The following is a 23,633-nucleotide window of genomic DNA, read 5'->3' on the forward strand; positions in this document are numbered from 1 at the left end:
ACCTTGTTTTCAAGCACAATAGAGCTACTTCAAAAGCCTAACCATGCTATTCTGTCTATTGAGCCATTGTTCTCCCTGTTAGATACATTATATTTATATTTTAAACCTCTCCACACCTCAGGTTTCTTACTGTGATCAAATAAAGGGCTTGTTAATGTAAGAATGCTTTCTTATGATGAACTTTTAACACTATTTAAGGAAATTGCATGTTTTAATTCCGCTTCATTAAGAAGTGACTTCATGTTTCAGATATTACATTTGCAGAAGTGTGTAGCTGATTAGCTGTGTGTGAGCATTTGTAACTCCAACTCGTGTTTTTTTTTTTTTTTCAATCTTTTTTGCCTTAGTCAGCAGCTCCTTCCTCTTCCCCGGCTTCACGGTTTAATATAAAACTACGAACGACACTTAGGCCTAGAGACGTAGCTAGTGTAGAGGATTTCTACTTTAAACAGCCAACTTTCCTGTTCCAAAATCTTATTCATGGAACATTACACTTAGCCAAAGCAGAATATTATTATCTCTTTTACTTCAGTCATTAAAAAGCAATTACTGTTGCTGTCATGTACTGACATAACATTTTGCGCATTTATTATATACTTTGCGCTGCAATGAAGTTTAAATATTAATAATATTAATGATGATCATATTATCAGTATTATTAGCTTATTATCCTCTAAGCGAAGGAACTTTTTCAGTAGTATTTTATAATAATGTTTAAATATAGAAATTGGTTGATTGTGGATACCTTAAATGAAATGAGCGCTTAGCACTTTGCCACGGTAACTAGAGAAAATCAAGAGTGATCCGATCTCTTGAGACACGTGGAAACCCCAGGGTCATAACGAGCACAACCATAGTGTCTGAGGCATTGACAGGAAATGTGCAAACAATAAAAAAAAAGTCACCCAAAGCACATCAGCACCGTTTCCCTAAGACATGTTTTTATTCGTTTTAAACAGTTTAACTTTCTTGTTAGACTGACAGATGTTGGGTCAGATGCTTGATGTTTATCACAATTGTGAGCTTGTCTCAGAAAATTGCAGCCTTGTTTCTATAACATCTGCCCTGTACTCAACTGTTCTGTGTTTACATTATACATTTATCCTTAATGGAATTACAGCAGGACACTTTTTGTTGCTGTTTTTTAAGTAAAGGTACATCAGATTGTGATGGTGTAGAATACGCTACTGTATCACACACACTATCACACACACACACACTGGACAATTTAGAGATGCCAATCAACATGTCTGAGTGCTGAATTAAATTAGACACAAGTTGGCCGTGTTTAGAAAGATGAAAAAGAAGCTTTTATTTACAGCAGTATTGCACAAGGTCAGCAGAGCAAAGATTCAGTGCAATCAACAAATTAAAAAAAAAAAAAGAATCAAAGACAGACATTGTGCTACAAATGTACTGGGTCTGTGAGGTGGATCAGTTAATTTGCAGGTAATGAGACTGAATCTGGTTAAAAAGCCAGTGAACTGGAATGCAGATCGACCTGTAAATGATCTTCTGTTTGTTTGGTGGAAAAAAAGTAGGGAGGAAGGTGCACAAATATTTGAACATGGACTATATGACATTTCTGATACCGGGAGATTGATTGTATTCCGATCTTTATATGGTTGATTGTACACAAGGCAAACATATCAAAGAACATAATACAAAATTCAACTGTTACAGTATGTCGAAAAACGTTCTTTGGTTTGATTGCTAAACCTGAAACAGTTAAGACAAGCTAAATACCGCTTGTGACGAGAAATTTCACTGGGAATGAAAGGAATGATTAAAAAACAAAACAAAACAAAAAATCAATGACACAAATCAGTTGATTCATCTGGATGTCTATTAACATCAGTTAACATATTTAACATAATTATCGTATCAGTTGTTAAGTGCCAATAATGTAGGTCTCGATGCAATACTGGGGAAATAGCAATGCATAATCAACGGTTTGTGGAGATGCACGTTAATGCCATCAACTGAATCGTGAAGGAAGCCGAGTGTTTTAAACTCTACAGTCACTGAGGCTATTTTTATAACATCATTACATCAAGGTTGACTCTAGACTCGTGATTAAGGCTCTTCTGGGTCAGCAAGAAAATAAAACCGCTTGAAAATCCGCTGAATAGCTTTAATCTCACACACACTCACACACACTGTGTGGACGTACCACCCACGATGAAACGGCCAATGCAACCACACCTGAACAACCACGTGTATTAATAAAACCGTTCATTCATTACATTTCACCATAGGTCCAATTTTAAACAATTAAAATTATTCATTTGTTTAAAAATAAAAATTTCATCAAAATCACTTTAAAGTCTCGTCACTGTGTAAAAAAAACTCTCTTGCTCACTTTCATTCATTTTCATTAAAGGCTGCTCCGTGAGGGTTGGTGTTGTGCTTCGACAGTATTAGGTCACTTGGCCTCAAAGCGTGAAAGGGTTCTCTGGAGAATAACAGTGTGAAAATCGCACCGTACTAAGGGCCGGCTGTCCCTCAGCCAGAAGGTGGCTCCGTTTCTACAGCTCTCATAAGCCTCTGATAACCAGTCGCATGTTTCCTTGTTTCCACCGAGATCTTCAGGCAATAAATGATTATCCGGAACATTCTGTGTAACGTCTTGTGGATACGATTTGAACAGAAGTGCAAATTTCGGTAAAGAGCAAGTCAGTAAAAAAAACGGGGTAGGCAGAACTGCAACATTACCGCTAACTAATCCACTTCCATTTTAAACAAGAAAACAAAACACAACTTAAATATAACAGTGGCAAATAAATACAGAACAAAAGGCAGATAAAAAGATATACACAATTTAAAAACAAACAAGCAAAAGAAAAAAAAACAAAAGAAACGGAAAACAGGCACCGAGGGTGAAAGACTAAAGCACTGAGGCCATGAAGGCACATCCATTCCAAATGTCTTTACAAAAACACCCTCCAGAGAGAGAGAGAGAGAAGAGAGAGATGAGAGTGAGAGAGACAGACAGACAGAGAGAGAGAGGGAGACAGAGGGAAAGTGAGAGAGAGGGAGAGAGAGAGAGAGGTCTCGCCACCCTTCTCAACCCAGTGTTTTAATGGCTCAGCTTTTCATGTTCATGCAGGAAACATAGCTGTCCATGAATCCAAGTTAAATCCCAGAATTCCCCACCCAATACCAGCACATCCTAATTCTGGACAGGGAATGTCAAAGTCGTCTGCTTTCAGTTGATATATAATCAGGTGCTCTCATAGAAAGAGAGAGAGCGAGAGAGAGAGAGAGAGAGAGAGAGCGAGAGAGAGAGCGAGAGAGAGCAGTTTCTGACGCTGTGTATTTACATATCTACAGTCTGGTGCTACTTGTCTGCTGGGTGCTCTCTCTGTCCATCATCTTTGTCTCAGGAAGTACTGTAACAGCCGACCAATCAGGAGCCCCATCCACACCACGATGGCCGGCTCGTTCTGGGCCTGTTGAGGGGCCACGCCGCCGTTTCTTTCTGCCTGTAGTGAGGAAACAGGAAAACGTTTGACTGAGTGTGTGAATGCTGAGCGTTATTAAACCGCTCACAGAAATAAACACTTCTGTAAAGTTGTACAGAAAGAAAGCAGTTTCGGGATTTCCACCAGGCCTTCTTTGACTATTACAGCCTTGTGTGAGATCAGTCACCGCTCAAAGCTCTGCTAATGATGAACTGACTGGTAAGTAGCTTCATTAAACATACATACAACTCAACATTTCTTTTCTTACATCACCGGAGGAAAATCGTTTGTTGCTGACCCAACATGGATTGTCTACTGTGCATGGCAGTTCTTCCTTAAAACACCTAGTCCAAAAACTGCAACTGCTAAGAACAGCTCACAATCAAGTCTCCACCAGTGAACAGTTACTAACTTCAGTTTGATGCAACAGATTTGAACTCAGTGTCATTTTTATATCGACTGAATCCACTTAATCTTTTATCCTTTGTGTTGTATGCCTATGTTTAGCTGCTCATATGTTTAGCTAGCTTCAGTTTGATATAACAGAGTTGAAGTTAAAACTCTACTGATGCTCACACCCAGTCCCTCGAGTCTGCTTGTCGTCACAGGGAGGATTTTCCACATCTCTGTTATTAGCCTTGTTACGATTGATCAATATTTTCTAGAAATTTCTAGAAAGCTGCTTTGTGACAAATGTTAAATAAAACTGAATTGATCTGAATTGAATTAGAGGCTAATCTCCTGTCAGTCTCCCGCTTGATGCTGTCTGGCATCATGATCTGAAAGCAGAGTTACGGCTAATAAAATGTTAAAGACGTGGCTTTCTGAGACCTGGCAGCAGTCAGGCTGAATCAGGTGGCCTCTTCTATCGCTTGCTTTTGGCATACTTACACACACACTCACACATTCACACTGACCCAGATAAGAACAGGGCATTTTCCCCTGGAGACTTTTGGCAGAACTCAGTGAGAAAACACTCCAGAATAAAAAAAAAGGAAAAAAAAATAAAATAAAATCCTGTACCACATAAAAGAAGGATGGAAAAAAAAAACAAAAAAAAAACAACACAGAGTCAAGAGGACTGCCTCTACTTCACCTCCAGGATAAGAATAGTTTGCCTCAGGCTAATAAGGTCAGCTATAAGGGCTAACAATCAAGGACGAATAATAAAAAAAGAATTAAAAAAGTAAAGCAGGTGCAAATGCTTGGAGATGAAAAAACAGGAAAGCAAAAGGATACGAACTTGAAGCATGTGGTCCGAATTAGCAGTGATTATTCCACTTGGAGAAAAAAAGCGTTTTTAATAAACAAATACTGAGAGTGAAAAATAAGAGAGGCCCTGATTCGGGAAAAAAAAAAAAAGGCCAGCCAAAAACCACAGCGTGCCCAAGAAGTGATTGTGTGCTCAGCCAGAGGAAACAGGTGAGGAGGAAGTGGAGTAAAATGGAAGGACATTTAACCCTGTGGTGTGGCACAGAGCGAAAGAGAGAGAGAGAGAGAGAGAGAGAGAGAGAGAGAGAGAGAGAGAGAGAGAGAGAGAGAGAGAGAGAGAGAGAGAGAGAAAACTGCATCAGTATAATGAATGACTGTCATTCTGGATTACTGAGTTGTAGCAGCACCAAGTCCTGAGAAACACATGTAGACTTAACCTGCTACTTAATCAGAGGTTAATCCCTGGACAGACGAACGTTTCACACTGCAATACAGAGAGGCGGAATTAGGACTGCTCTGAGACAATGGGAAATTGTTAAAAGCGCGATACAAATAAATTGAATTGAATTTTTACCCACGACTCTGCACTGTGATGAAAACCGTGTACACTGTGAAATGACGTTGTGTTAAAGTTACTTAGATTCTTAGCAACAAGACAGAAACTGTAAGAATTCCAGAGACAAGATCCAAAAATAATTCCGGGTTATGTATGGGCAGTGTGAATCCCAGGATTCTGATTACACATCTGAGTTTAAAATGCTCCAGAGTTACTAGTTTCAGTCTTGTTTTGAGTAAAAGCTACACCAAAGCTTCTTTTTCTATTACACACATGCACATGTTTGGGTATTTTTGGCAAGTGATGCCTTCGGTAAGTCTAAGCGCGACTCCGTGGTGCTCTGCTGCAGACAGCACACAGTCCCACAGAGCCAAGTGACAGACGCAGCATCCCCAATTAACTTCCATACCAGAGTGTAAACAGCAAGCAAAAAAATAATAAATCACAGCTAGAGTGAAAGACTGCTTTGTATATGTACACAGCGTGACGCGGATCATTGGCGCGGCTCTTCAGAGTAAACTGCAATACAATACTCAGCAAAGTGCAGAGAGAAACAGAGCAATAAAGAAGAAGATGGTGGTTAAGTGTGTCATAGCCACTCTCTGGCAGTCATTTCTCAGGGAAAACTGGAAGCTGCTGCACGAGAGACCACATGGAAGAAAAGCAGAGAAGCCACAAGCGCACAAAGCCAGACAACTGCAAAAACACTCTGCTCAGCCCGGCTCACCCGCTGCAGTGTGGACGAGATGACGTGTGCTTTTTGTTTTTAACAGTGCTCGAAAGAAAGTTTCTTTATCTCTTAAAAATAAGTATTATTATTATTATTCGGTGGTTTATATTCATTTATTTTGGATGACTGACTGCTAAAAAAAATCCCATTTTGAGCGTCAGGTGGAAAAATATCTGGGGATAATTCTGATTCTCGACCTGTAAAATCTTGACATGCTCATGACAGCCTCAGATTCTTGTTCTTGACTGGCAGGATTGGATCCTGATGTGGTCTTCTGCCGCTGTAGGTCATTTACCTGGAGATTTGATGTTTTGTGTATCCTGAGATGCTTTTATCTTCATCACTTTGTGAAGAGCAACTTTATGTGTTACCTTAGACTTCCTTTTTTTTCTGTCCTCTCTTATCAACAAGCTGTTCTCACCCACAGAAATGTCAGCAGCACCCACAGTGCTGCTGTCACATGACTAGCTGATTAGATAACTGGATGAATGTGCAGGTGTTCCGAACAAAGTGGAAGATACTGCTGCTCTGCTCCTCAGGGGGAAGATGATGTGCAACAGAAAAGCGCTGATGCACATCAATGACATCTCTCAGCAAAAACGCTTCCGATATTCTGTTCTGAATTCAAGCTGAATTTATCTCTGCTACTGCGTAATATTGTAAGTAATAGTAATAAGGAATAAAAGTAATATCAGGGTGACACTTGTGGTTCATCTCAATCAGACTGCAGTTCAGATTCCTATATTATATACTACTATATATCTATACTAAATATATGACATTCTGATACTTTACACTACATTCTGATACTATACACTATACACTACATTCCTATACTATATACTACACACTACATTCCTATACTATATACTATACACTACATTCTGATACTATACACTATATTCCTATACTATACACTACATTCCTATACTATACACTATACACTACATTCTGATACTATACACTATACACTACCTTCCTATACTATACACTACATTCTGATACTATACACTACATTCTGATACTATACACTATACACTACATTCTGATACTATACACTACATTCTGATACTATACACTATACACTACATTCTGATACTATACACTATACACTACATTCTGATACTATACACTATACACTACATTCTGATACTATACACTATACACTACATTCTGATACTATACACTACATTCTGATACTATATACTATACACTACATTCTGATACTATACACTATACACTACATTCTGATACTATACACTACATTCTGATACTATACACTATACACTACATTCTGATACTATACACTACCTTCCTATACTATACACTATACACTACATTCTGATACTATACACTACATTCTGATACTATACACTATACACTACATTCTGATACTATACACTATACACTACATTCTGATACTATACACTACATTCTGATACTATATACTATACACTACATTCTGATACTATACACTACATTCTGATACTATACACTATACACTACATTCTGATACTATACACTATATTCCTATACTATACACTACATTCTGATACTATACATTATATATTTGTATTTTATATACTATATTTCTATACTATACACTACATTCCTATACTATACACTACATTCTGATACTATAGACTAATATTATTTATCTCAGAATCAGAAAGAGCTTTATTGCCAGTTATCTTTTCACATGCGACGAATTTGTTTTAGTGACAAAAGCTCCACAGTGTAACAGAATGACATACAATTATGTACAATTATCTATATACTACATTCCTATACCATACACTACATTCCTATACTATATACACTACATTATGATACTATATACTAAATTTCTATACACTACATGCTGATACTATAGACTATATTCCAATATAATATTCCTATATTATACACTATATTTCTATACACTACATTATGATACTATACACTATATTCCAATATAATACACTATATACCTATACTATACACTATATTCCTATACTATATATTAATAAACTACATTCGTATACTATATACTATATTTCTATACACTACATTCCTATACTATATACTATATTTCTATACACGACATTCCTATACACTACATTCCTATACTATATACTATATTTCTATACACGACATTCCTACTGTATACTATACACTACATTCCTACTGTATACTATACACTACATTCCTACTGTATACTATACACTACATTCCTACTGTATACTATACACTACATTCCTACTGTATACTATACACTACATTCCTATACTATACACTACATTCCTATACTATACACTACATTCCTACTGTAGACTATACACTATATTCCTATACTATATACTATACATATTTCTATACACTATATCCCTATACTATATAGGAATGTCCCTACCAGTGTCAGAACACAAGTACACCACATATGCATTCACTACTAAGGGAGCTAGAGTGCAGATTGAGATGCCCCCTTGGTGTAGCAGGTAAAGATTCCAACATGGTCTCACCACTGTGTAGGCTGAAACGCTCGTAGGTGGAAGTGCTCGCTTGCTCACTTATATGAAGCGGCAGTTCAGATTAGGGGAGAGAAAGATTTTTCCTAAAAATTTTACATCAGTCTTATCAGTGGTTTGCAGACCTTAATCCACAACCTGTCTTTGGTCACATGCTGCAAACCTGAACGGATAGCACTGATTTATTTAGTGTGGTCACAGTACGCATCTGCTCTACTCATTCCTCTGCTTGTCATGAGAATGCAAACAAAATGCAAGCTCTGCAACAAGGTCCACCAACATTTATTCATCAAGCAGCGCAAAGCAAAGCAGTGACATCAGGAGAAGAAAAACAAACTTAACACGAGGGTTTAAAAAAGACCGTACCCATCCATTTTAAACTTGACCGGACAGCTCGATTCAGGACCCTGACTACGAGCTGAGCCTCGAGTGCGTCTGCATGGCGCTGAGTTGAATGACCCAGTGCATAATTAGAGCCTAGAGTCTAACCACAGGGTAAACATTATGAAGTCAACTCGTCCCGGTCACATACGAACCCTGCCATGCAACACTGTCTGCCTCGTCTAACTAGTACAGCTACTGCTAGCTCCTCTGTATGTCTGCGCAGGCTACATGCCTTGCACCTTAAAGCAAAGCGTTTAAGATTGTGTGTCTCTGACTCATTATTGCCATTATAATGAAGTGTTCCTTTAAATCCACCAGTTTCACCACAGTAATTCTATTGTACAGAGCTAAACAAGAGAGAGAGAGAGAGAGAGAGAGAGAGAGAGAGAGAGAGAGAGAAAGAGCAGCTCATGTGAGATAAGCTATTATCTATTTGCATAAAGAGCTCAGGTTCTGGTACATGAAAGCAAGCAATGCAATGTCATGCTCATGCTAGCATCTGACATCGAGCTAATGTTACCAGAGTTAATGAAAGAACACCACAATGATATGATCTAAAACTTAAAGATTTTCAGAGGAACAAATGCAGATTAGATGTTGATACGAGACGGAACATCCAGCTTTGGTGACCCAAAAGGAAGCCTGATATCTAACTCCGGAAAACATGTTTGTTTCCCAAGTCTACTGCAGATAATACGGAGTAAAAAAGAGGACACATTTATGTCATTATTTTATGTTTGTTGCACTACGTATAAATGTAATAAGTGCTTAATAAGCATATAGTCTGATAGCTGATGAAAAGCTTCATTGGATTCTTTGGGGCCTGATTCTAACACACACCATCTGAAGTATTAAAGTCTAGAAGGACGTAGTGCTCTCTTAAAAAAAGACAGATACACACAAAAACTAAGTCCACCAGAGATCAGAACAAGTAATCATAACAACCATCCGTTTTTCATAACAACCATCACTCACTCACTCACTCACTCACTCACTCACTCACTCACTCACTCACTCACTCACTCACTCACTCACTCACTCACTCACTCACTCACTCACTCACTCACTGAGTCTCACACGCACTTACTAACACACTCACTCTCACACTTACACTCAATCATTCTCACACACACTCTCACACACGCACGCACACACTAATACACAATAACAAAAAAAATCTAAACTGGTTGGCAAAGCCAAAGCTGTGATCTTAAACACACAACAGACAAAAATGGCATTCTGAATATGTCCGAGTTTCATTACCAAGCTTGTTTTCAGATAATAATTTGTTTCTGAAAGGGAAACTGTCTGTTCTATGAAAAAAGGACCTTTTAAAGATAGTGATAGTGGAAAGCAAAAGAACTTGTTTTGCAGAGCATCATACGTGAGACACATGACACTGCACCTGTTCTGCTTTCTGGCATATGAATATGACATCGCTCTGTTACCGACATCTTAGCCACTTCTACATGGAGGTAAAGGAAAGTGCGACCAAAACGAAACAGTTCTGGGAAAGGTGACAGGCTGTCTCTGAGTCAGAATCGCAGTCGCGCTTTCAAAATTTCGTAATCGCTCTTGTGCTTCCTGCTCATCAAGACAGCTGTGTAATAGAGGAATGTGACTGAACGCTAACAGAGTTACCAGCACAGGAAATCTAGTACGATTGTAATATGTAAATTAGAATTTATTTGATAGTCACTAATCAGGGTAATATAATGAGGCATCCTTTTAAATCCACCACTTTGCAGCTTCTCTTCTGCTAAATGCTACAGAGTGTAAGAGTGGTTTAGAAATGTGACAGTCATGATGACGTTACGCTGAGGACTGAAACACAAACATGCAGCGGATTGAACATTTAAGTCATTTTTACTCAACCCTGCAACAATAATTGATCTATTTTACAGTGCTAAACATGTGTGTGTGTGTGTGTGAGAGAGAGAGAGAGAGAGAGAGAGAGAGAGAGAGAGAGAGAGAGAGAGAGAGAGAGGGCATGGACAAATTGCGTCTCTGAGCAGCTGACAGAAAGCTAATGTGCGATAATATACAGGACCGCTGGGAATGGTTCCACTTAGAGACCATGAATATAGCTTTGGACTGCAATTGAGTTTCTGAAGATTTCTTCCTCATGTCATCTCAGGGAGTTTTTTCCTCACCGCCGTCATCTCTGGTTTACTCATGAGTGACAAATTTATATCCTGAATCGATATATTTCTGTAGAGCTGCTTTGTGACAATGTCCACTATTAAAAGCGAAGATGAAATTAAGTTACATAATGAAAGTACACAGTGATAATCTAAGGTTATATTAAGATAAATATACATTGAAACGACCCAGAGCAAATATAGTATATAGAGTTACTGTCATCCAACACTGGAAATGTTTTGTTCTGAATTATGCAAAAAAAAAAAAAAGGAGGGGGGATAATAAAAATAATTAATTGGACATATATGTATAATAAATGCATCTTATCTGATGCTTACTGCAAGTCAAAATTAAATAATAAAAAAAGTACAAAAAAAAATACATATATTATTAAGAGTTCTGTGCTCCAGTGCACTGAATAAAAAATTGTTAAATATCGATTCCTAAAAGGAAATCCAATGTCTCTTTCAGTAACAGGGTTCACACGGAGCCTTTTTACAAGGACTAGTAACCTCCTAATGTACTTAAAAGATTTCTGTTTCAGAATGCACCACAAGACTTGTGAGAGGTGACTCCTTAGGAAAGGACCTTGATTTCTGACAGAAAATGAAGTGATGCAACTTTCAGAAATAAAAATCGAAAAAAAAAGTACACAAATCCTCAAAGGAAAGTCTTCTGTTTCTCTAAAGTGGCACAGGAAATCTCAAAGGCTTTCAAGAGTCTAGTTCCTCATAATGATCTCAGATAGAACGAGCTGTTATTACACACACACACACACACACACACACACACACACACACACACACTCATGTGTTTCTCACCTCACGAAAATAAAGCTGGTTAAATTCATCGCCGATGCGCCGCAACTCTCGCGCAATCTCTCGCTCCGCTTGCATGTCCCCCGCAGATGCTGCTCCGTGGGGTAGATAGTGGTTATGGAGAGCAGACCATAATTCTAAGAAAAGATAAAGAAAGAAACAAGGAAAGATAAATCATGTGCTATGAAACTTGCCGTCATGAACTAAAATTTTTTTTTATTGGGGCGGTACAGTGATAGTAAAACTTAACATAGTAGTCAAAAAAGTTCATGATTCGTGACAAGTAATCTCTGTAGTGTGATATCAAATTTTACACAATATTAAATAATCCTTTTTCATCTGCTTGCCTTTTTCCTGTTGTCTTTATCTTGTTCCTGGTTGCCATCTTTCCAGAACAAAGAAACTGTCTTAAGAAACTGTCATGCGTTAACAATTTTGAAAAGCTCCTGATATATTCAGTGTGTGAATTTCAAGAGGAGGGTTTGTAAAAACCCAGCGCTGAAACGCTACAGACCTGCAGTAAATCTGATTTGTGGTCAGAATCGACTCGAGGAAAACAGCGAGGCTAAGCGCTAATAATACAACCACAATCTGGCTGAAGGTGCACTGATTCTCCAGCTATGACTCAAGCGAGAAGCAGTTTTACTGTTATTTCTCATGCCCAATCATATTACGACCATATGCAACTCATTTCCACATGTCAACCCTCTTCAGGCTTTCACTATAAAATAGCCAAAAAAAAAAAAAAAAAATGCACTCTTGATATTACTCAATTACATCGTCGACTTTTACACGCTCGGCCATGGGCCAACGACAACGATACTGACGGGTAATGATGTAGTGTTTATTTGTTTACATTGTTATCTGTCACTGTGGTCGGGTGGATTTGCGATGTGCTCTGTTTTGACTTACACACTAACGTGATACAGTCTGTTTCTCTGTGTCAAACATGTCACGGTGTATGCCAGACTCGCAAAGCAAAGCAAAACCCAGCCAGATTTGTGTGCTGATTCAGTAACAACAATGCAGCCAAACAAAAAGAGTTGTTGGTGATGGGGTAAATCCTGCTCCGTGTAACGGACAAGAGCCCTGATTTGTTGAGATAAGTGTTTCACTCCTTCTCCAAGCTGCATCTCAGAAACAGGAAGCTATAGCAAAGCACTACAGTTAAACGATTTATCACAGTACTCATCACCTACCTTTCTATAGCAGAAAACAGAGATGGTTGGCTCTCGTGTCTGGGCTTCACAAAAGATTATTTTGACTGCCAGAAGATAAAGTTTTCCTGCTCAGCCGTACGCAGAAATAGAGACAACAAGCAAATCAGCTTAGTCCCAGCTTACATTGTGAGAAGAAACGCACACTAACTCCCTGTACACTCTAAACACTGGGGGTTGCCCTCGGTGCAATGACAAAACACACTTCCTGTGGGGAGGTGAAAGGATGTTCATGCATGTGAGTGCAGTCACATGTATAAACAAAAGCTGTGAGATTCAGCAATAAATGCAAGCAATGTTGACTTTCGGGAGGAAAACTCTTGGCATCCATCAAGTATGGACTGTTTAATAAAGTTCAGTACAATGAAAAGGGCAAATCGGGCATTGATAAGTGATAAAAGTGTTTACAGAAGTTAAAATAGCTTGCAGAACAACAACACTTCTTCAATAAGCACCGACATACTAAGTAAAAAAGACATCATGCATAATTTGCCACTCTGTTGCAAGGCGAGATGTCTAAAAGCTGTTGAACTTCGTGCGTGAAAAGTGATATTTTGATGATTTTGTCACGCCTGTAAACTTCTAAAACACACATGCAATTCGATATAAGTGATATAATTGTGAGGTTAACGTGCACACAGCGTAGAGATTAATGTCAGCATGCAATGCCAGCACTTTGACTCAACACACTGGAGAAATGGGGAGGGGGAGAGAATGGGGGGAGACGAGGGGGAGAATGTGGGGGGAGATGGGGGGTGTTTGGCAGTGGTTCCTTACCATGATTGTGCGCGTCGCCTCGCGCTTCTGAAATGCGCTGCAGGGCGTGAGTTATCACTTGACTAGACGGACTCGGGGTCTGAGTGGCGGTGCTATGGGTGATTAGCGGAGAACTCGGTTCACTGTCGAACGAAAAATATCCACTGGACGACCTGGAGAGGGTTCTGAACACAGGCGACCTTGACTGGTAAGCCAAACGGATATTCGGCACCGCGAACGCTGCCCTATAAAACACGTCCAATTCGCTCGGCTGAGGGCTCTCACACGGCTCGGCCCGGGAGCCGCTCTCTCCGCGTTCCCCCTGCTCCTTTAAGAAGGCTGGGCCATCGGCCCGGTTTTGCCGTCTGCGGGATAAAATAAAACAGCAGTAATTACCGTTTCTGGCATGCGGCTTAAAAGTTGTTTTTATTTGTAACTCGCGCACGAGCGAACTACTGGCACCGTCGTCCGAACAGCCTACGTGACACAACGGTTTTTTTTCCCGTTTTAGTGCACCGCTATATTTACTAGCGACGCCAGGGGTTTGTGTTTTTTCTCTGATGGCCGGGTCACGCGAGGCAGAAGCTCCGGTCAAACTGCGTCACAACTTCACTTCATTCCGAGACAACTTCCTATTTTTTTCTTCTTCGACGCGAATCGTCCGAAACACGCTGTGTTTCAAACGAATTTTACAATCTGGCAGCTTGTTAACGTGCGCTTGACGATTTTTTATAAAAACAAAAAGTCACGCACTGCGCCACTGGAGAATACGCACGCGCTTAGAAACCGTGTCTCGTGCTCAAGAGGAAACTGCTCGCCTGTGACTTTATAATATCGCGGCGCTGTATTTAAACGCATTGCTGTTTTGTTTTTGTTTGTTTATATGTTCGTGTGCCAGCATTTCTAACCATGTCATTACGTGCGATAACTCACGGGCGACGTAGTGTGCAGTTGAGTCCACGCTGCGAAATGTTCCACACGGCTGTAAACATTAGGAGAGGCGCTCGTGCCCACGGCGAGGTGGCGGAGTATATAAGCGGCACGAAGCGCGAGACGGAAGCGCGTGTCCTCGGCATCACAAACGATTGGATTGCCGTGCAGTTGACTGGCAGACAAAAAGCCAAACAAAATAATTCATCCACAAATAAAGTTTTCTGGAAATTTGAGCTCCTCCTAGTGGCTCAACTTTGCGCAACTGCCCCTTCGCAAATAAGCGAAAAAAAAATATTCAAGCATCCGCATAGTGTAGACTGAGAATATACATAAATAACACTCCCTGGTAACCTTCTAGTTTTTATATCATAGTGATTTTATAGGTGTTGCGTTAAAGTCATATGAAGGGAATCTCGTGTGCAGTTCTGTGAAGGTTATCAAAGCCGAAACCCAATCATTTTACCATCCCGACGACTTTGATCCGGCGCTCGTGCGTGTGGGCAACAGAGAGCAAAACAACAACAAACAGGTGCTCGCGCTCCCGTGTTTTCCACAACACGGCTAAATAATTCAGCATGATCAAGCGGCAAACCGACAACGGCTTTTATTTTAGTTATTTTTTATCCATTTTCGACATTTATCTCTAAGACAGATGTCTTGCAGAGGCGCGTTATGGTGCCGCGCCGCTTTGTCGGTTTATTTCTACACTAAAGCCCAGCGAGTTCTTTTGCACTTTTCTTCAGAAACAATATTAACATCCATTAACTGCCCTAGAAAGTACTGAATAATCCAAAAGGCTGGAATTAATTTAAAATTGCACGCTATATATATATATATATATATATATATATATATATATATATATATATATATATATATATATATACGTATATATACGTATATATACGTATATATATACGTATATATATATACGTATATATACGTGTATATATATATATATATACATACATACACACACACACACACACACACACACACACACACACACACACACACACACACACACTCCCTTTATTGCTTTAATAATCACAAACACCTTCTTGGACCTGGTAGCAGAAAAGTTTTCCGACCAAAACAAAAGATTTAATCCAAAAATCCTTCCTGATTACGACGCAATGTTGTGTCATACTCACCTGGACATGTTCCTGGAGCATAAAGCCTTTATGGCATTAAGGAGAGAAGAAAAACCGACGACGACGACGTGTAAAAACCATGCAACAGAAAATCCACCGTTTACAAACGCAAGCAGAAACGAGAAGAAAAGTGGTCACATTTAGAGCTTTCTCTGATTGCAGGCAGCTCAATAAGACGTAATGTTCCGAGTTGTCCTGTTAATAGGAGGCGGACGGGGAGTCCTTCCAGTTCGCGCTGTCGATATGAAGCGTCGGTGGGGTTTGTTTTCGAGTCTTTTGTTTGCGGCGATCCGACAGAAAAGCGCTCTCCGTTGCACTAAACTTCCTCAGAGCGACTCCGAGCGCGCGCACGCGGCTGTGTAGAAGCTCTGCGTTACGGTCACGCAGTAAAGCGCTTTTTTTTTTAGCTCCGCCCAGAACACAACAAGGGTGGGATCTGTAACTTAAAACAAACGCTGTAAAGAAGGCAGGCGTTTTTTATCTACTGAAACTCTGGACCGTTCCTATCTATATGCATATACGTGCAGGGGACGTTCTAAGCGTACATACCGCCTTGCAGAAACTGCAAAATGTTAATCATGTCTATTAAAATTCTGTTCAGAATGATCCCACAACAGATGTTTACATGTAGTCAAAGACACAACCCAACTGAATTTACACAAATAAACCATTAAGTGAACACAGGTTTGATTATTAATACTGTTATGTTTTTTAGCTGAATGCTGAACGACTGGTTTTGATGTTTTGTGACAGTTGTTCATGACTCCCTTGTTTGTACTGAGCATATAACTGAACACAGTTCTTTAAAAAAATCATCATTTGCTTTTCCACTATCTTCTGCACTGCCTTTTGGCTATATGCTGAAACAAAGGTTTTTAATACTGACAGGACAACAGTATTAGGAGGGTGTTTGGTGGTGTATTCAGGATTATTGGTGTAAATTGTTATTATAATGTCTTCTGGGAAACATTTAAATGTCGTATGTAGATTCTAAAAGACAGTGCAGTAATGTTCTTTAAAGAAAATGCTAACTGTTTACACAGTATTTACTCCCCGTAAATATATTAAATGTATGAATAGTAAATGTATTGTGGTGCCTTCAAGAGCCCCAGTGAATGTCTGCACCTCTTGTAATATGTGTGTATGAGTCCCTGAGTGGTTCTCAGTGTGAAAAGATGGATTTCAAAATCATATAGTCATCGTTGGAAAGGGGTCAGTTATGCAGAACCTGGAGGATTTTTCAGTTGAACTGCTCATGACAAACAGGAGACTCAAGAACAAATTGTCACAAAACATAAAACCAGTCGTTCATCATTCAGATAACACACACAGTATTAAGAATTAAGCTCATGTAAACTTCCGAACCTAGTTAATTCGTGTACATTCGTTTATTATGTTCCTTGTGGACTATACGTAACCATATTTTATGTGAAACACACTCTTCAGGTCAGAACCTCAGAACCTACGATCCCTCAGATTCTGCAATGCATATGTAAACATCATCTGTACATTATAGATTTTAATCTGTATAATGGGGAAAAAGAGTTGGATCTGTCAGGGTTTTTTTTTTTCTGTTTATCTTTTCTGTTAAATTACTGTTTTGGTTCACCATACTTTCTGTTTCATTTGTTATATTCATTTGTTGATATTGCAATATACATGTATATGTCCAACTTTTTCATTATGTAGAAACCTTAAAATAAATTTACCCTTAACAATATTATACATGGTTTGTCCTCTACAGGCCATACATCCCATCAATGCTTGTGTGATTTGACTTGACATCATTTTCAAATCAATTCACCCCTTGTGGCACAAAACCCAGCTAGTTTTTTATTTATAATTAATTATTATTGAATAATAAATGATTAAATCTGGCTTTGTAGCTGCACATACGTTATTGTATGTATTGTATGTATGGACAGGTTGATGGCTAATTTTGCTTGTACCTGTGACCAGTGACAATAAAGGCTACTACTACTATTACATATGTAGAAAGACTTGCGTAATGTTTGGCATGAACAAGTTTACAAATTCAAATGTTGGCTACAAGATAAATGTAAATGCCTTTCATGTTAAATCCTAAATCAATTTTTTAATGAACCTGATTGATGTTTTCCAGAGCATTTGGTCGATGATTTATAGAGCATTATTTTTGTGATACGTTAGCTATATGTATGGGGACTAAACCATATGTTTTAATAGGTGAATTTTGGCAACTTGCTGTTGCTGCTTTATACGGTACCAAACTACCTAATTTATGCAGTTAGCTAGCTACCGAGATTTTGACAAATTATCAAGCATCGTGTTAGTTCAGGCAGGCCAAGTCATCAAGCTGCATCAGCTAATAATCAGCTGTTCATGATGCGCACTAATCGGGTTACGACATCCATATTATCCGACCCTTTAAATTCCTATTCACTGAGCCTCTTCCTAGCGCATCTCTGTGCCTACGTCATGCTAGGCTATGCACGTCATGCTAGGCTTTGCACATCATGCTAGGCTAAGCTATGCCTTGCGATGTTAAGCTATGTCATGCTATGTTATGCTACGCTATGCATGTCACGATGGGTCATGCTATGCTTTGCTAGGTTATGCTATGCCTTGCTAGGCTATGTAATGTTATGCTATGCCTTGCTAGGCTACGTTATGTTACGTTATGTTATGCTACGTCCTGCTAGGCTATGTTATGTTACATTATGTTATGCTATGCCTTGCTGGGCTATGTTATGTTACGTTATGCTATGCCTTGCTAGGCTATGTTATGTTATGTTATGCCATGCCTTGCTAAGCTATGTTATGTTACGTTATGTTATGCTAGGTTATTACATTGCCTTGCTAGGCTATGTAATATTACGCCAGGTTATGCTATGCCTTGCTAGGCTATGTAATGTTATGCTATGCCTTGCTGGGCTACGTTATGTTATGCTACGACCTGCTAAGCTATGTTATGTTACATTATGTTATGCTATGCTTTGCTGGGCTTTGTTATGTTATGTTATGTTATGTTATGCTAGGTTATGCTATGCCTTGCTAGGCTATGTAATATTACGCCAGGTTATGCTATGCCTTGCTAGGCTATGTTATGTTACTTTATGTCATGCTATGCCCTGCTAGGCTATGTTATGTTACATTATGTTATGCTATGCCTTGCTAGGCTATGTTATGGTACGTTATGTTATCCTATGCCTTGCTAGGCTATGTTATGTTACATTATGTTATGCTATGCCTTGCTAGGCTATGTTATGGTACGTTATGTTATCCTATGCCTTGCTAGGCTATGTTATGGTACATTATGTTATGCTGTGCCTTTCTAGGCCATGTTATGTTTCGTTATGTTAGGCTATGTTATGTTACGTTATGCTGTGCTATATCATGCTAGGTTATGTTATTCCTTGCAATGTTAGGTGACGTTATGCTACGTTATGCTATGCCACGATATGCTATACTATGCTTTTCACGATAGGTCAAGCTTTGCTTTGCTATGCTTTGCCATGCCATGAAACTTTTAATCATAGACTTGTCAGCTCCTCATAACAACGGACATGTTCCAAGCATTAACAGATTGATTCATCTCCCTAATTTTTCCTTGGCTGGGCAAGCCGACATCATAGATGCCTTTATTAAAAAAAAAAAAACAAAAACAAAAAAGGGTTGGTGAATTCACTACACGTAATAATAATTTGATGCCTCCTATGACCTCAAGCCAATCCTGGGGCCTCTCATCAGAGCTACACCTCTCACTCCTTTCGTATCGGAGCAGCTACAACAGCAGCCTCGGTTACAATGATTCCCACATTGAAAAGTCTGGGACGATGGCATATGAACGTTGCGTTCGTCCAGGGATCAAGGACATTTTAGATGCGCAAAAGTCATGGATTTAGTGTATATACTACATGCTTGTTGCATTGCGCTGCAGGGGTGTATTATGCTTCCCCCCTTTATGATTCACACTTGGCTTTAACCGACTACAGCAACACGCTTGTTGCAAACATGCCGCCATTTGCTCAGCCCAGGGTGACCCTTCCCCTGATCTTGATTAGCCTCGGATGTACTAGCTTCATACAGCAACATCGTTTTCTTTCCCCTGTATGTTGAATATTAAGCTCCACGAGCAACCAGAGTCTTCTACCGGGCGCATGCTTCCCCTACCAGTTACCACTATAGTTCAGTGGGTATACAACATGCTCGTTGCTATATTGCTGCTGCAGGGGTGTATTATGCTTCCCCCTTTACGCCACACTCTTAGCCTCAACTTGTTGCAAACATGCCGCCATTTGCTGAGCCCAGGGTGACGCTTCCCCTGATCCTGATTAGCCCTGGAAGTACTAGCTTCATACTGCAACATCGGTTTTCTTCCTCAGGATGTCCATTATCAAGCTTCTTGAGCAACCAGAGTTTCTACGGGACGCACGCTGCCCCTACCTGTTATCACTATAATTTAATGGATATACAACATGATTGTTGTTATATTGCTGCTGCAGGTGTGTATTATGCTTCCCCTTTACGATTCACACTTGGCTTTAACAGCAACAAGCAAGCCATTCGCTCAGCCCAGGGTGACGCTTCCTCTGATCTTTGATTATCTCCGGATGTACTAGCTTCTTGCTGCAACAGTTTTGTTGGGGGTTTTTACTTATTACTTTTTAATTATTTTCTAGTTGCTGCTCTCACCGCTCGGTCCATGATTTTTGCCCAGAACAGAACCATACCTCCAACACTAACTGTATGCTATCACCTAATAAATGCTCATTTGGCAAAGTGGTCCTAACTGAAATATATTATTTTTGCAGACCACTCTTTCATCTGATATTAGTGTACATACTGATTGTGTGGAACTGGAAAAGCAGGTGGTGGGCTTGGGCTGGAAATTTGGGCAGCCAGTTATTTATGCTAGACACCTGATAAGACATAATAGAATTATAGATGTTGAAGAGTGGAAAGGAAGTGGCAAGGAAATGGAAATTTAATCGCCATACAGGACATAACCTAGGAGGGAGCCACGTTCATTCTCCCAAACTTTAGTTGTTTCATGACAAAGTTTCTAAATGAAGGTCCCAATATTTAAGTAATAAAATATGATGGGGTAAGCTCTTACAGGAAGTACTCAACAACAGTCTGATGTGATGTGGTTAAGATCCAGAAGATAATTATTTTCCTATAACAGCATGTTAGTAAATGTTTTTTTGGCTTATGGCAAAGTGATTTGCCGGCGGTTTCTCGTTAAGAAATTACATCATTCTTTTTTTCACATTACATACATTCATTACTTTTTCTCTTGCTGGGGGTCATGGTGTCAGCAGGTTGAGAAGGTCAGCTGAAACATCTCTATCCCCTGAAACAGAATCCAGTTTCTCCTGTGGGATTACCGTATGATACTGAGTCAACTTTTCAAAATAATCTTTCTAGTGGGTCCTGAGGATTTGATAAATCTCTAGCACAGGAAAAGAAGTGAAATTCAGAATGAGCTAGAATCAAGTTACACCCTAGTCTATTAAAAATTACTAAACAGGTCGAATTGGGTGTGGCTCATGCTTAGTTGGAGTGAAAACCTCCACCCACCTGCCCTTTCCGGATAGGATTGAACAACCCTGGATTAGCAGAAGCCAACCAGGAAGTATCCTTGCAAGGTATCTGAACCACAACTAGCTCCTCCTATTTCCAGAGGCTCTACATTTACATTTACCAGTGTGACTTATACAAGTGTTTTTGAAGTCTTCATCGATGAATACATTGATACCAGCGGTCTTAAAAGAAGAGGTAGGTCTTTAGGGTGTAATTTGAAGACAGCCAATGATTCAGCTTTTCAACTAGTTTATTCCACCATCCAGGTGCCAGAATAGACAGGAGTATTGAAGTGTACTTTGCTTGTACCATGGTGTTACCAGTGGAGCAGATCTGATAGAGGAGTATGTTGCAGTACGGGTGTGATAAGTGCTTTGAAGTGGTTGTTGGTCTGTTCTAGGCAAGTATGAATGTTTTAAATCTATCTGATGAGACAGATTCACATAGAGAGTAAACCCAGGAAACCTACAAAGGAATCTCATTCCCACCGCTTTTACTTGCAACCTTTGTATTAATTGCAACCTTTTTGTTAATCTTGTATACAAGATCCATGGCTTAGAATTTCCCTGGGAGGCAGAGGAGTGTGATTTCCCTATATTTCAAACATACTATCTAGTCCACTTTTTACAAGCAAGGACTACACTCCCAGTGCAAATGCACAGCCCACATTCTGAAGAGGTGTGATAACCTCACAAACTTTTCTGCTCTAATCCCTTCAACACCTGCTGCCTGGCTGCTAAGGTCCATTGCCAACCCCACAAAGACTTAAAACACCAAAACAGTGCCAGAAACCTCATAAAGTGAGGACCTCATGACTGACCTTTGGCCATATGTGTTTGATACAGTTATGAGCAACATAATGGTTTGTTATCTGTGGTTTGCAAGTAACCCAGGAGCACTATGTGAGTGAGTAGAAGGCCACTTTGTGCGTATCCACAAACAAGTCAACAACTGCTGTTCTGAGATTCAAAGTCTTATTGAAGAAACCTTCATTCCACTGTGAAATAAAATGCTGCCCACCTGACAGATCTGACCATCACCCTTCATCTTGCATGTGGTGAGTCTGACCAGATTACCTGGTTACCCCATCACCTGACCCTAAAGGGGTGTGTTCCTGTAACCTTAATCCATGCTGTTAAATCCATACACTTGTACCTTTTACACTTACACTTATAGTTACATTTAATGCAATGAAACATCATTATTACTGGCATAATTGCAGCTATGGAGTCAATCCCTTATGTGCTAATAAGTATAACTACACAGTTTGTTACAAAAACAAGAGAGACTCTAACACAGAGAGGAAGGAAGCCAGGAAGTCTGAGATGTCCGTTTGATCTAACTGTTACTATAGAATGATAACAGATTAAAGTGACGTGACGTGGTGTGACATACAGCTAAGTAAGGTGACCCATACTCACAATTCGTTCTCTGCATTTGACCCATCCAAAGTGCACACACACAGCAGTGAACACACACACACCATGAACACACACCCGGAGCAGTGGGCAGCCATTTATGCTGAGGCACCCACTGCCGGGTGGGGGAAACATGTGCATTAATATAAAGCTGAACATGTGCATTAATATAAAGCTGTAAATTGTCATGCAGATTTATTTAGAACAACACATTCTGGCCAATAAGATCATAAAATCACATAATCTAAGCACAATTTTCAATATTTATGTAAATAAATCATATTCCTCTATATAAAAAAAAACATGTATGCATATATGCAATGTATTTAGATATTAAAAAAACATGTATATGTTAAAAACCTTGATATATAAATTATTTTCCATTCAGGTGAACTTCTTTGGCTCTACTTTGTTCAGTTATTCACTACATAATACACAGTATAAATCTACATATTTTATGCAAAACATACTAAAGTGTTTAATTGTTTAAACACGTTTTGTACTATAACACGTCTATTATCCATTAAGTGATCTGATGAGCTAATGGATATAAAGGTAAATAATTAAAAAAACAGGCTTCTAAACAGATATGGTTTAAAAGAATATAAGATTTCAAGAACACTGGCAGCTCTTCATTCATACAAATACCTGTTAAATAAATAAATATATAGAGAACATTTGTGACACATTTGTGACACATTCAAACACAAGAGCATTAGTGAGATTGGGCTTTGATGAAGGATGAGGAGGCCTGGGATGCCAAAGGTGTTTCAGTTC

At 39.3% G+C, this 23,633-nt stretch overlaps 1 protein-coding gene across 5 annotated transcripts; it reads right to left on the reverse strand.

Annotated features, from left to right (window-relative positions):
• Positions 1 to 1,287: 1,287 nt before the first annotated feature.
• Positions 1,288 to 16,233, reverse strand: bcl2l11 (BCL2 like 11). Of its 5 annotated transcripts, XR_007140353.1 has the most exons (6): positions 14,720 to 15,297; positions 13,808 to 14,151; positions 13,013 to 13,098; positions 12,161 to 12,198; positions 11,817 to 11,950; positions 1,288 to 3,485 (listed from the first exon to the last, which is right to left on the reverse strand). XR_007140353.1 is itself a non-coding variant. In XM_047812160.1 (5 exons), exons 1-5 carry the CDS (start codon positions 15,879 to 15,881, stop codon positions 3,410 to 3,412), a joined length of 648 nt encoding a protein of 215 aa, XP_047668116.1. In that variant the 5' UTR covers positions 15,882 to 16,233; the 3' UTR covers positions 1,288 to 3,409. The 5 variants fall into 5 exon arrangements, 4 of the variants coding, with proteins under 4 accessions (XP_047668116.1, XP_047668113.1, XP_047668115.1 ...); XM_047812160.1 differs by lacking the exons at positions 12,161 to 12,198; positions 14,720 to 15,297 and adding an exon at positions 15,874 to 16,233; XM_047812157.1 differs by lacking the exon at positions 12,161 to 12,198 and having other exon boundaries at positions 14,720 to 15,291.
• Positions 16,234 to 23,633: the final 7,400 nt, after the last annotated feature.

This window comes from Tachysurus fulvidraco, chromosome 4, assembly GCF_022655615.1.
Source record: "Tachysurus fulvidraco isolate hzauxx_2018 chromosome 4, HZAU_PFXX_2.0, whole genome shotgun sequence".
NCBI lineage: Eukaryota > Metazoa > Chordata > Actinopteri > Siluriformes > Bagridae > Tachysurus > Tachysurus fulvidraco.

Bases quoted from the DNA above. Each gene is read 5' to 3' on its own strand.
- bcl2l11 (XM_047812157.1), bottom strand. From the start codon at position 14,862: ATGCCGAGGACACGCGCTTCCGTCTCGCGCTTCGTGCCGCTTATATAC. The intron at 11,951-13,012 runs GTAGGTGATGAG...ATCTTTTCTTAG, and splicing joins CTGTTTTCTGCTATAGAAAG to AATTATGGTCTGCTCTCCAT. The intron at 3,486-11,816 runs GTGAGAAACACA...TCCTCACTACAG, and splicing joins ACCAGCTTTATTTTCGTGAG to GCAGAAAGAAACGGCGGCGT.